Source organism: Mesocricetus auratus, unplaced genomic scaffold, assembly GCF_017639785.1.
Source record: "Mesocricetus auratus isolate SY011 unplaced genomic scaffold, BCM_Maur_2.0 Super-Scaffold_100014, whole genome shotgun sequence".
NCBI classification, from domain to species: domain Eukaryota; kingdom Metazoa; phylum Chordata; class Mammalia; order Rodentia; family Cricetidae; genus Mesocricetus; species Mesocricetus auratus.
This window is the reverse complement of record NW_024429197.1, coordinates 39,957,666-39,970,693: the sequence shown is the minus strand read 5'-3', so window position 1 is coordinate 39,970,693 and position 13,028 is coordinate 39,957,666. Positions and strand designations below refer to the sequence as shown.

The window sequence follows — 13,028 nt, the reverse complement described above, 5'->3', positions numbered from 1 at the left end:
AAACAACAGAGAATAACTACAAAGGTGGTCTTGCATAAGTAAATGCACAAAGAATTGAGGTACAGTGGATAACAAAAACGAATGGCATAATATCCAAAAACCCTCTAAAAGATTTTAGTGAAGTATGAATACTTTCAGGAAATGTTCTTTAAAATTATTTGAGGGTGAGTGAGTTTTACCCTCAAGAGCCACATGACAGAGGGAAGCGAGTCCTCTAACTTGCCTTTGACCCCGACAAGTGTGTCATGGCACACGTCCAATATATAAATGTCACTAATTACCTGAGGAGTTTTCCTTCATTTCCCCAAATTTAGTAGTGTCAGTTTTAATTATTAATAGTTTAGGAAAGTATGGATTTAAAAATTCTATCATTGACACAGAAGATAGAGATTTCTTCCAATTGGAAAATAATAAACACACAAATGTCACAATTGAAATCTTATCAAGTTAGGGAAGTGAAATAGTGGCACATTGCAATCAAGTTCTGAAGATGTAAAGTAGGAGAGAAGAGACCCTGCTCTCCTTCTAGCTCATAGGAAAAGTGAGGGTGCAGGAGCCGAATTTACCTCTCTCTACAACAGCTTTGGAGGCATCTTGCCATGGCTGGTACCCTTGGGTAATACTGTGGGCCTCTGTATCTGATTGGGATTTTGTATAACCACTGGAGATTACTGTTTAAGTCCTAAGTCCAGTGTCAGTTATATTAAAGTATAATCGGAAAGTTGGGGTGACCAGCTGACATCACTTGTTTTGGGAAGAAATATGAAATCATGGAAAGGCCATATTTTGAGCCATGCTGACCATTCGCTGGAGTCCCTGCTCTGTAACTTAAATGGCAGTGTCTTTGGTCAAACTTCTTAGTGAATTTTGTATATTTACTTATTGGTGAAAATGACAATGATTTTAGCCATTATGACAGGAGTAAGATGGTATCTCATAGCTGCTTTGATCTGCATTTCCCTGATGGCTAGGGATGTTGAACATTTTCTTAAGTGTCTCTCAGCCATTTTAGACTCCTCTATTGAGAATTCTCTATTTAGTTCTGTAGGCCACTTTTTAATTGAATCCTTTGGTGTTTTGGGGACTTGCTTCTTGAGTTCTTTATAAATTTTGGAGATCAGCCCTCTGTCAGATGTGGGTTAGTGAATATCTTTTCTCATTCTGTCAGCTGCCTTTTTGTCTTGTTGACTGTGTCCTTTGCCTTGCAGAAGCTTCTCAGTTTCAGGAGGTCTCATTTATTAATTGTCAATCTCAGGGTCTGTGTTATACTGGTATTATGTTCAGGAAGCAGACTCCTGTACCAATTCTTTCAAGGGTACCCCCTCACTTTCTATTTTAAGAGGTTCAATGTCTTCTACATGCTAGCATCCAATTCTGCCAGTACCATTTGTTGAAGATGCTTTCTTTTTTCCATTGTATAGTTTTAGCTTCTTTGCCAAAAACCAAGTGTTTACATGTGTGTAGGTTAATATAAGGGTTTTCAATTCAATTCCACGGTCTACTTGTCTATTTTTGTGCCAATATCAAACTGTTTTTAGGACTATGGCTATATAATAGAGCCTGAAGTCAGGGATGGTGATGCCTCCGAATGTTGCCTTGTTGAACAGGGTTGTTTTGGCTATCCTGGGTCTTTTGTTTTTCCATATGAAGTTGATTATTGTTCTTTCAAGGTCTGTGAAGAATTATGCTGGGATTTTAATGGGGATTGCCATTTTTACTATGTTGATACTACCTATCCAAGAGCCTGTGAGATCTTTCCATTTTCTGGTGTCTTCTTTAATTTCTTTCGTTAAGGACTCAAAGTTCTTGGGATACAAGCTGGTGGGAGTGCCAACTTGTACAGCCACTATGAAAATCAGTATGCAGATTCCTTAGGAAAATGGAAATCAGTCTACCACAAGACCCAGCAATTCCACTCTTAGGCATATACCCAAAAGGTGCCCATTCATAGCAGCATTATTTGTAATAGCCAGAACCTGGAAACAACCTAGATACCCCTCAACTGAAGAGTGGATAGAGAAAATGTGGTACATTTACACAATGAAGTATTAATTATTCAGTGGAAAAAAACAATGGAATCTTGAAATTTGCAGGCAAATGGACAGCACTAGAAGAAACTATCCTGAGTGGATAACCCAGTCACAAAAACACAAACCTGCTATGCACTCACTCATATATGGATTTTAGACATGCATCATGGGAGTGCCAGCCTACAATCCCACTGCCAGAGAGGCAGGGAAACAGGGAGGACCCTAAGAGAGATATGCCTGGTGCCCCAGAGAAGGGGAATGAGGCAAGATCTCCTGAGCAGATTGGGAGCATGGGGGGGGGGTGCTTAGTGATTCCAGGCTCTCCATCAGTCATACACACAGAGAACTCACAGCAAGTGTCCTGGGACTATTCGCAGAAACCTTGCCGGCTGTTTGCGGAGGAACTGAGTTAGATTCACTCAATGTTTAGCAAGGATGGAAATTTGATTAGAGCCAGAGTGTGAAGAGTAACAGACACACATTCCCAATAAACTTAGTGTTCCCTAGTGAGTACTGCCAGATGCCCGTGTCCTAAGCCTCTTGTAGTTCATCCTTTGGGGTCCCCATCACACCGTGCAAGGCACTGGAGATTAGGAACCTGGAAAACACTGGAAGAGAACTTAGATTTGGGAATTGGTTTGCTGTCACTTCTACTTCTGATATGGGTTCAACAGGAGTGGGTTCTGGAGAAAGTCAACACTGCCCTTGTCCCCAGTTTCTCAGGAGGTGGTGGTGGCTCTTCTGTAGACATCTGTATCATCCTTGAGGTCACAGTATCCCCTAGCATAGAGACTCTGAGATTATGCCTGGGCCCCAGATCCAAGACTGAGTTAAGATAGGCAATGAAGGCTAGCCAGAAAGTGACAGCTGCAGGCACAGAGAGGACCCACCAATCTCTGATGCTTATACTTCTAAGCTGGGCTCAGCACACCAGGACTAGTGTTCAGGCTTTGACATGCTGAGGTCTTGAGGCTGGGGCTTCTTTCTTCCCTTTTATGAAAAAAGGTATTATATCTTCTGTTGTCTTCCTTTTTCCACCTCTAGATCTTGTTTTCCTATCTTTTTGGGTAGGCTTTGCCAAGAAAGTAGTAGCTTGGCTTGCGTGTGCAGTTGCCACCTACAAGATGGGACTGTTTTTGACTACCTTTTGGATTTCTTTACCTGTCCTCACTGGTCCCTCTATCACTTTTCCCTCTTCTCCCCTTTCCTCCATCAAGTTAATACTAATCACTTGGTGGGAGTTGTCCTTTTGTATGCTGTGAATATATGTTTCTCTTATTGCTTGATGAATAAAGCTGTTTCGCCAATAGACAGGCATGATTTAGCTAGGCGGGAAATCCAGTGACAGAGTAGGTGGAGTCAGGTAGATGCCATGTAGCTGCCAAGGAAGCAAGAGTTCTGGTCATCACTGGTAAGCCAAGACCACGTGGAGATACACAGAATAATAAAAATGGGTTAATAATTAAGAGAGAGCTAGCCAATAAGAACCTTGAGCCATTGGCCAAACAGTTTATAATTAATATAAGCCTTTATGTGTTTATTTGGGACTAAACGGCAACAGGGTCATTAAGTCTCCTCTGATTTCCCTTCCTACTCATACCCAATAACAAACATCTTAGTGCATGAAGAACTACCAGTATTCCTTTACTTCCTAAAATGACTAGCATTTGGCTATCGTTGCTTTTATTTGACCATTACTGTATTTTCACAGTGGGCTTTTGCAAACACTATTCTCCCTTCAGGGGAGTATTAGGAACTAAGCCTGGTACCTGAACATGTGGATAGAGGGCCTAATTAGTAAGCTAGACTTGGAGTCTAAAAGAAAACAACACCATACCTTACAACAACCCAGTCATTTTCCTATATTGAAAACACTTCGAATGAAGGAACAGGGATTATTTAGAGAAAAAAAAAATCAAAGACTGAACTCCAGATGTGCAAGTATCAATACAGAAATACAAGAAACATGAAAACTCAAGGCATAATAATTCCTCCAAAAATCACTAATCCCACAGTAATGTCCTCTAATGAGAGTAAATTGTATGAAATCTCAAATAATTAATTAAAAAGAATTATAAGTTATGCAAAGATACCAAATAGGACATAAATAAATGCCTGAATGAATTCTATGAGAACAAAAATAGCTAAAAGAAATGAAGGCGTCTGGGGTTAGGTAGACATGTCTATGAGTGTTTTGCCTATGTGTAAGCCTGAGCATCCTATGTGTGCCTGGTTCACGCAGAGGTCAGAGGCAAGCCCTGGATCCCTAGCAACTGGAGTTATGGGTGGTTGTTCACCACCATGTCAGTTGTTAGGAATGAAAGCAGGTCCTCTGCAGGATAAGCACTTTGAACTTATGAGCCACCGCTCCATTTTTTTAAATGTAATAAACTAAAATACAATCCTACCTTTGGGAGGAATTCTTGAATTCTTCTTATCAAACAGTTTTTGTTTTGTTACTTTTGTCACTATTAGAGAAAAAACAAAATAAAACCACCCTCACTTTAAGAAGTAACAGAAAGGGCTGTAGATATAGATTAATGGTTAAGCTTGCTGAGAAATTATAAGAATTAGAATTTGGGTCCTTGCACCCATCTAACAAGTTGGGAATCCTGTGCATGAATCCCAGCTCTAAGTAGGGTGGGGACAGAAAGATGCCTAAGACTTGCTTCCAGCCTAGAAGAGAAACCATGCAAATCCCAAGCTCAAGGAGAAACCCCAATTCACAGGAACAGGCAGTGTACCCCATGTTTTCACACAGGTGTGCACAGCACCTCCAGACACACTTAAAACATATGCTCTTCAATACAAACATAAAGACACACACAGACTATACTTGGATGTGGTTGACACACACCTGTAATCCCAGCATTCTCAAGAGGCTGATAAAAAGCAGGATTGCTGTGACTTCAAGAATAGCCTGGGCTACACAGTGAATTCCAGGTCAGCCTGGGCTATGAAAAAACATGGACTATGAATGGATAACTCATTATTTGGAAGAAGAAACTCTTCAGGAAAAAAATAATTCAAAGTGATACAAATTATAGGTATCAAGCACAAAGCAGAGCCCTCTTACTATCTTACTTTAAAAACGAACTTAATATAAAGGAAGCTGCTAGCAGTCTACAGTGAGCAGCCTGTTCTCCCACATTCGAGAGGAAGCCTGGCAAAGCACACATGCCTCCTTTTCTAAGGAAGGTACTTCTATCTGGACAGGTTTGGGTATGTGTGATCTAGCTCACCGAAACTTGAGAAACAGTAGAAGGTTTATCTCTAAAATTACTAACATTAAAAATACAGGGGCTGAAGAGATGGCTTAGTGGTTAAGAGCACTCACTGCTCTTCCAGAAGTCCTGAGTTCATTTCCCAGCACCCACATGGTAGATCACGACCATCTATAATGGAGTATGGAATCTGATGCCCTCTTTGGGTATGCAGACAGTCATGCAGACAAAACAGTCATATACATAAAATAAATAATTAAAAAATCTTTGAAAATATATTAATCTTTCTTACTTAGTTCTCTGGATTTTTGCACTTCTCTTTTTAAGAAACATGGCACTAGGGAAACACCAATGAGATCTTCAAGTTGTCTGTTGTTCTGCAAAGCCTGAAAGAAAACATTTTTAGTGAGTTAAGTAACTTTTCTACAACTAAGAGATTATTTACAAAAGGAAATACAATACATTGTATTCTTCATTAAAAAAACATCTTAAATTAGGAAATTTGAGTTTTCCTGATAAGTCAAGTGTACCAAGCCTTATAGTGATCCAATAATACTATTTTCTTTTTGGTGGGGGTGCTGGAGGTTCGAGACAGGGTTTCTCTATGTAGACTTGACTGTTCTGAACTCACTCTGTAGGCCAGGCTGGTCTTGAGCTCTAGACATCTGCCAGCTTCTGCCTTCTGGGTGCTGGGATTAAGAGAATTCATCACCATGCTCAGCTAAGAGCAGATTTTAATTATTATTATTATTATTATTATTATTATTATTATTATTATTTGGTTTTTCGAGACAGGGTTTCTCTGTATTGTTTTGGAGGCTGTCGGTCCAGCCTGGCCTCGAACTCACAGAGATCCACCTGCCTCTGCCTCGCAAGTGCTGGGATTAAAGGCATGCTCCACCACCACCTGGCTTAATTTTGTTTTTAAAAGACTTAAAATATGCCAGGTGTGGTGGCACATGCCTTTAATTCTAGCACTTGTGAGGCAGAAGTAAGTGGATCTCTGAGGCCAGACTGGTCTACATAGTGGGTTTTAGGACAACCAGAGCTACATAGTGAGACCCTATCTCAAACAAACGAAAAACAAAAAACCCTTAAAAATAATCTATAAAATTACTTTTAAATGCAAAAAATTCAGCTATTACTAAAATATTATAGTTAATCATCATGTATTATAACCCTAACCAAGGAGAGTCCCATGAGAAATAAATTAAATATATGTTCTGCAAACTCTTGACTAGACTGGATTGTCAAATACAGGGCTTCGTTTTTATCCTTTTCAAAACAAATAGTGGAGGTCTGAAAATTATATGTGAGAAAAGTGCAAACCTGTATACTTCTTAAATTTTTCATTATCTCCATGGTTTTTTCTGATGATCTCTCAATTTTAGATAGCAACACCATGAATCTAGGAATGAACAGACAAGCACAGTTACTAAGAATAAGCACGTAAATGTGTCAGGTCACAGGGCCGTAATTCTATTCCAAGAGACAGATTCTGTTCTCTACCCCTTTCTTCAAAGTCAAAGAGGTAACACATGTAAATGTTCTCCCCTCATTTTGACATTCCTTCATAAGCACAACACACATCATTAATCCTCCTCCCAGAGTCTACTCTCTCCTGCTCCCATTTCCACCCTCAGTGGGAGGGGAGACATAGCTGCTTTTCCTTTCCATACACCCTTCTTGAGTTAATATTCCACTGTTCACTTACCATGGTTGAGACCGCAGGGCAGTGCTGCCCAGGAACTTAAAATAACGACTTGCACAGTTCAGTGTGAAAAAGATACAAAGACGATCTCTTAAATTTGAAATAAGGGGGAAAAATCTACTTACCTTCTACGTTGTGATCTTACTAATCAATAGGTTGGAAGTTTTTTTCCCTTAGGATTTGGACTTTATTTTTCTAAGTTTAAATAAGTGGTTCTCAACCTGTGAGTTAGGGAGTCACATATCAGATATTTACATTTTGAATCATAACAGTAGCAAAATTACAGTTATGAAGTAGCAATGAAATAAGTCTATGGTTGGAGGTCACCACAACACGAGGAACTGGTATGAAAGGGTCGCAATATTAGGAAGGTTGAGAAGCACTGGTTTTAAATCATGCATTCTTTATTTAACATAACAAACTTTGTGGGGAGAGAGGAGTTTTTTTTTTTTTTTTTGAGAAAGGGTGCCAAAATGTAACTCTGGTTGGGTTGGAAATGGTTATGTAGACCAGGCTGGCCTTCGGCATTGACTTCATAAGGAACCAGAGTTTACTGAAAAGCTTTTAAGATTATATCAGTGTTGATACACTAAATTTTCTGTGTTACTAAAGACAAATGATAGGTTAAAATTTCCACACATAGCACAGTATGTTTAAACTAAGTAAGATACATGCAATAATAGCAACAAGGACTGTGGGCATGACAGTATACGCCAAAAGATGAGGATTATTAGAGGACAGAGGAATTGTGGATGATATTTTCTTTTAAAAATTACGTATTATGTGGATTTCAATTAGAAGTCATCTATCTTGTGGCACATTTGCTTAATACTGAAACCTCCGTTTGAGGTGGTAGCCCAAATCCTGAAGGTATAGGGTCTTTCAGGTGTGTGCACACATGTGGCCAAGGACTATGAGTGTGGCCCAACACAAAATCATACACTTACATCAAACAGGAGATTCCTTTTACAATTTTTACTTTGTAACAATTACACAGTTCTCAAATGTGAACTTTGTAGATACACTGTTATATCATAATACCAAAGGATACATGTCTACATAATGCAAAGTGCAGACAGGTAGCCACTTTACTAAAGGGACATCTGGGGTCTGGTTTCTTGTTGTTTTTTTCCAGGGAAAATACTGTCCTGCCACACCTTCAAAAGTGATGCTCCTTCTTGTTGACCTTCAGAGAGTCAACAAGGGTAGGGGTGAGCCCTGAGGTCTGCTACCTTAAAAACTATAAGGGTCTCCTCAAAAGAGTCAGATATGTATGAGGCTCCCAGGAACTACACAGTGTAATATCCCAAATGGACCTAACACCTTATCAAAGTTAAGGCAGCAATTGAGGAGCTCTGGGTTGAAGTGAGTAATGCAACTCTGACCCCACCCATATATATATATTTAGTGGAGAGCAACTAAGAAAGACACCGAATGCCAACCCAATGCAAGCACACTGCATATAACAACATAAATATAAAAATTTAAGTTGCTGACAGTTTAGAAAGAATATCTGGAAACAGTTTATCAGTGGGAACTCTTGTATGTAGCTGTAAAACACCTTTATGACTTACTATCAATCATGTAGTGAATTTTAAAATGTGTATAATGGTGTACCAACATGGGGCTTGGATATTCATCCAGAGCCAGAGGAAAAAATATGGCTCCTTTAAGAGGTGCTGCTGTTCAGCCAGCAGTGCTAAACAGAAACTAGAAATGGCAAGCTAAGTAAAAACCACTTGCAACAGTTTCCATAGCTAGAAAGGTTTAATGAAGTTCTTGGTCAAGAATCTCCAACTGGGCTGTGAGCTCTAGGCTTGGCTTCCCTGACCTGAGAAGAGGGTGGAGCCAGATGACATGGACGTGGAGGACCCAGGTGTAACTTAACAGCTCAAAATTTGCAGTGCGGTCAAAAAGACTACATACACAGAAAAAGAGATCCAGACAGAAAAACCTCTAGACTACAATGTGCATAGGCTTAAGAAAAAAAGAAAAGGGTATGAATGGTATAGAAAGAAAGAAATAGTTTAAAATAATAAAACAGAGTCTTTAAAGAGAGTAAAAATAAAAAAGACTGAGTCACGTAAAGATGGGCAATAATACACAGGAGTCTGGATCCTGTATGCTATTGGTTGCTTCTGAATTTTTTGATTGCTGAAAAGCAAGGGACAGCTGCCAAGAGACCTGGAATCGAAAGAGGGACAGTAGAAAGAAACCAGCCTAGATTAGGAATGCCTTAACTTTGTCAAATGGAAATTAAAAGTGCTTTGCCAAAAGCAAGGTGGGATGGTCCTTCAGTGTTCCTGCTTCACAGAAGAATAGACCTTGTGCAGGACACAGAGGGAAGTGACTAGCAAACTGTCAATATAGGTGGGCAGTTTTTCAAATTTTCTGTTGAAAAGTCTGCCAGATACTACATGTCTGTAGGCTGACGATGGATTCCCCAATGTTGCAAAGGAACTTTGGGTAAAATTCCAGGTATTTAGATATTTCTGTCATTTCTAGAGTTTTTAGAAGTCATTTGCAATGTACTTTTTGTTTACTTAAATAATACTATATCCTCCTAGTGCCTTTGATGGAGTTGAAGACTAGGTAGTTACAGTTGCAGTTTTCCTTAGATATTATAGAAAGTAAGTTAGATATAAAACTTTGGATTCATTAAGATAGGATTGATAATGCATTATTTTCTCTGAATATGATAATGACAAGTAGACAGAATACTGTAAATTAATTCTTACTTGATATCTGTCGGTTGTATGTAGTTTCACCATGTTAAAGTTAAAATTTTTCTTTTTATTTAGACAGAAAGGGGAAGTGTGGTAGAATATTATTTTAAGGTGTGTGACTTCTGTTTATGCTGCATTTGTTTAACTCTGTGAAGCTGTGTTACTGGGCCTGTCTAAAACACCTGCTGGTCCTAATAAAGAGCTGAACGGCCAATAACGAGCCAGGGAGCAAGGATAGGCAGGGCTGGCAGCAGAGAGGATAAACAGAAGGAGGAACAAGGAAAAGGATCCACTAGAGAATAAGGGGAAGAGGGTGTTAAGGACCAGTCACCCAGCCACTTAGCCACCCAGCCACCCATCCAGCAATCCAGCCACGGAGTAAGAGTGAAAGTAAGATTTACAGAGGTAAGAAAAGGTAAAAGCCCATAGGCAAAAGATAGATGAGATAATTTATGACAGCAGTTGCTTTGCAGAGAATCTTGAGTTCAATTCCCAGTACCCACATTGGCTCACAGCTGCATGTGACTCCAGTTCTAGGCAGTCTGTCACCCTCTTCTGACCTCCTCAGGCACCAAGCACACATGTGGTGCACACACATACATGCAGACAAAACACTCATGCACATACGATAAAATAAGCAAATCTTTAAAAAAATCTTAAAATGTGTAAAGAACAGTGAACCCACCACAGCCTGGTGAACACTCTGTAAACAGGCCCCTTGAACTTCCTCTTTCCTGGCCTCTCTACACTACATGATAGTGAGCAAAGGAAAACCAATGGGGGAATATTGCCACAATATTTTAAGATAATTTAGAACTAACCCATAAATGTGTCCCATTTAATCTGAGATTTAAAAAAATTCAAGTCTTTATAGTGGTTTTCCAAAATAGAAGAGAAACATTAAAAAAATTAAAAATAGATCTCAGACAAGAATGAAAAATGTTAAAGTAGAAAAATAATTTCAATATGAATTATTTTTATTTATTTCAAAGTATCTGTACTTAAATTCAGTAATTTTAACACTGAAGGGTGTGGTTTTCAGAAACAAATGTTGACAGAAATGAATTTATCAAATTCTGGCCTCTATCCCCAAAGTGAATTTCTATATCTAAAGACAAAACATTCATCATACACATAAAAATAAATTAATCTTTTAAAAATACTGAAAAAGAAGTAAAGAGCAAAACACTTTGCTGGGTTGGTGACAGGGCAATCCACTCGATGGAATCAGAGAACGGAGTCCTGGAGGCTAGTCCGTGACCTTGACGGCACACCATGGAAATGCTTTTACCTAACACACACACACACACACACACACACAAAGGAGCAACACTTTTTAAGTGTATCTGTGGGGTAGGAAAGCATAGAACAGGACCACATTTGATGGCAGGGAGAATGTGTCTAGAGAACCCTGAAGCAAGTAAAGAGGTAGAGCAGGAGATGCAAGCAAGGCTTCCCAGAGGACGACCTTCCTCACTGCAGGGTTTAAACAGCACTCAGCAACCAGTACTGGTCACTTACCTTATGAAACACAGAACATCTGATCTGATGCAAACTTAGGTTTCCATCCACTTAGAGCTCAAGGTCTTATGTTGTAAGTTAATATATCCTCTTCAACTTAGAAATGAGTTATGTTGAAAACTATAGTTTTTGACACTATTGGAAAGGAAAGTGCATCCGAGTTCTGTTGTGGGATGTTCTGACAGCATTCTGACACTCCAGAGACTTCCACTAAAGCTTACCTTGACTCAGAGGGCAGTGCTAGCTACTAGCTGACAAAATTAGCCATAGAGGTTTTGGAGAACATATAGGGAGACACAGGAAGTAGTAGAGAGAGGCTTAGAGAGCTTATCCCTTTTGGATAGAGGAAGGGGGGAGAGAAGATGTCACTGGTAACTTCTCCACTGCTTTTCTGATCAATCAGGTTCTTACCCCGGTATCTAACTCTGAGTTTTTATTGATAAAGAATAACTAGATAAATGCTTCATTGTTCCATATAAATGACTTAGGAAAAGTTTTCAACATAACTCATTTCTTAGTTGAGGAGGATATATTAACTTACAACATAAGACCATGAGTCCTATGAGAGTTGAAACTTCACTTTACATCTATGGTATAGCACATAGAAATCACTTTGTAAATGAGACGAACACACAAGCCTCTTTGACTAGTTTAATTATTACAGGGTAACATAAATAAATATTATTTATAGGATACACAGAATTTCTGTAAAAAGTACTTTTATTCAAAGGCATGGCGGCAGGCCAATGTGAACATGGTTGGGTATCGGCTTGCAATCTGAGCTGCTCAGAGCCTTCCCTATCACCCACCATCACCACCTCGCTTGTGGCATTCTCCCTTTCTATTCCTATGTGACTGTTAAATGAGGGTTCCTTAGTTTGACCCCCAAATTGGTCTATCTGCACCGGTCCAGACCTAGGGTCAATTACTTTTAAAATTAAAGTGTTATACATCTCCACTATATAAGCACTGCAACACACCACAAATATTTTCCTTAACAACAAAGTTAAAAGAGAAAATCATATAAAATAAACACATGTGTAGATAGAATGATTCAGTCCAGTATAAACTAATTCACAAAATAAATGATTTTTCTTAAACTGTCACTTTAAAAGAGGTCAAGTTTTTCCTGAACAATATTCAGTGACTCTAAATTCAAAATCAAGCTTACTCATCACTGTCTTTTGCCGTGGATTCCTTTCTTGTAGGTGAGCTGAGGCTATTCCGTTTTCTCTTTCCTGTATGAGTGTAACAAAGAAAAGGACACAACATTAAAGAGACAATTGGCCACATTTTAACCAATTAAATTGCCACACTTTAGCTACCTATAATTCCACCGATTGAAAGACAGAATAGGGAGGACTGACATGCATCATTTGACACAACTTAAAGAACAAGCACACAACAAAATGAATTTAGATTGTTGAATATTAAATAGGAAGTGAAGGGAAAAGACAAAAGGGAAGTAAGAAAGAAAAGGTGTCCTATTTTGTTCTTTTAATTTCCTTTTCTTAAAGAAAATCTTGACCAAAAGTCATTTCTTGAATTTTGTACTATACTGTGTATACTCAGGAAAGCTCCAAAATAAAATATTAAAATTGCTTCCTTAACTTGTAGTTCATTTTCATATTTTAGCCCCAGGAGCCAGCAGCAGCCCAGATTATTTTACTAGATTTTTTAAAATCAGGTGTCCAATGACTTTTTAAATATTTTTATTATTGCATAATAATAAACCATATGTTAGCCAATATGTGGGTCAATAAAAAATCTTGGTTTTCTTAGATCTTTAAGTACTTTTCAATTTCTAAGTAAGACT

The 13,028-nt window shown here is 38.7% G+C and overlaps 2 protein-coding genes across 3 annotated transcripts in view; one reads left to right on the top strand and one right to left on the bottom strand.

Annotated features, from left to right (window-relative positions):
- LOC101843321 (integrin subunit beta 3 binding protein) overlaps positions 1–13,028 on the bottom strand; it is a 50,508-nt gene that overhangs the window by 6,870 nt on the left and 30,610 nt on the right. The window contains exons 4-7 of the mRNA XM_013116469.3: positions 12,384–12,450; positions 6,584–6,662; positions 5,547–5,640; positions 4,439–4,498 (exon numbers count right to left, since the gene is read on the bottom strand). Of these exons, the coding sequence (XP_012971923.1) occupies positions 4,439–4,498; positions 5,547–5,640; positions 6,584–6,662; positions 12,384–12,450 (300 nt within the window). The remainder of the gene's footprint in view (positions 1–4,438; positions 4,499–5,546; positions 5,641–6,583; positions 6,663–12,383; positions 12,451–13,028) is intronic.
- Alg6 (ALG6 alpha-1,3-glucosyltransferase) overlaps positions 1–13,028 on the top strand; it is an 82,823-nt gene that overhangs the window by 54,836 nt on the left and 14,959 nt on the right. The gene's annotated exons all lie outside the window — the stretch shown is intronic.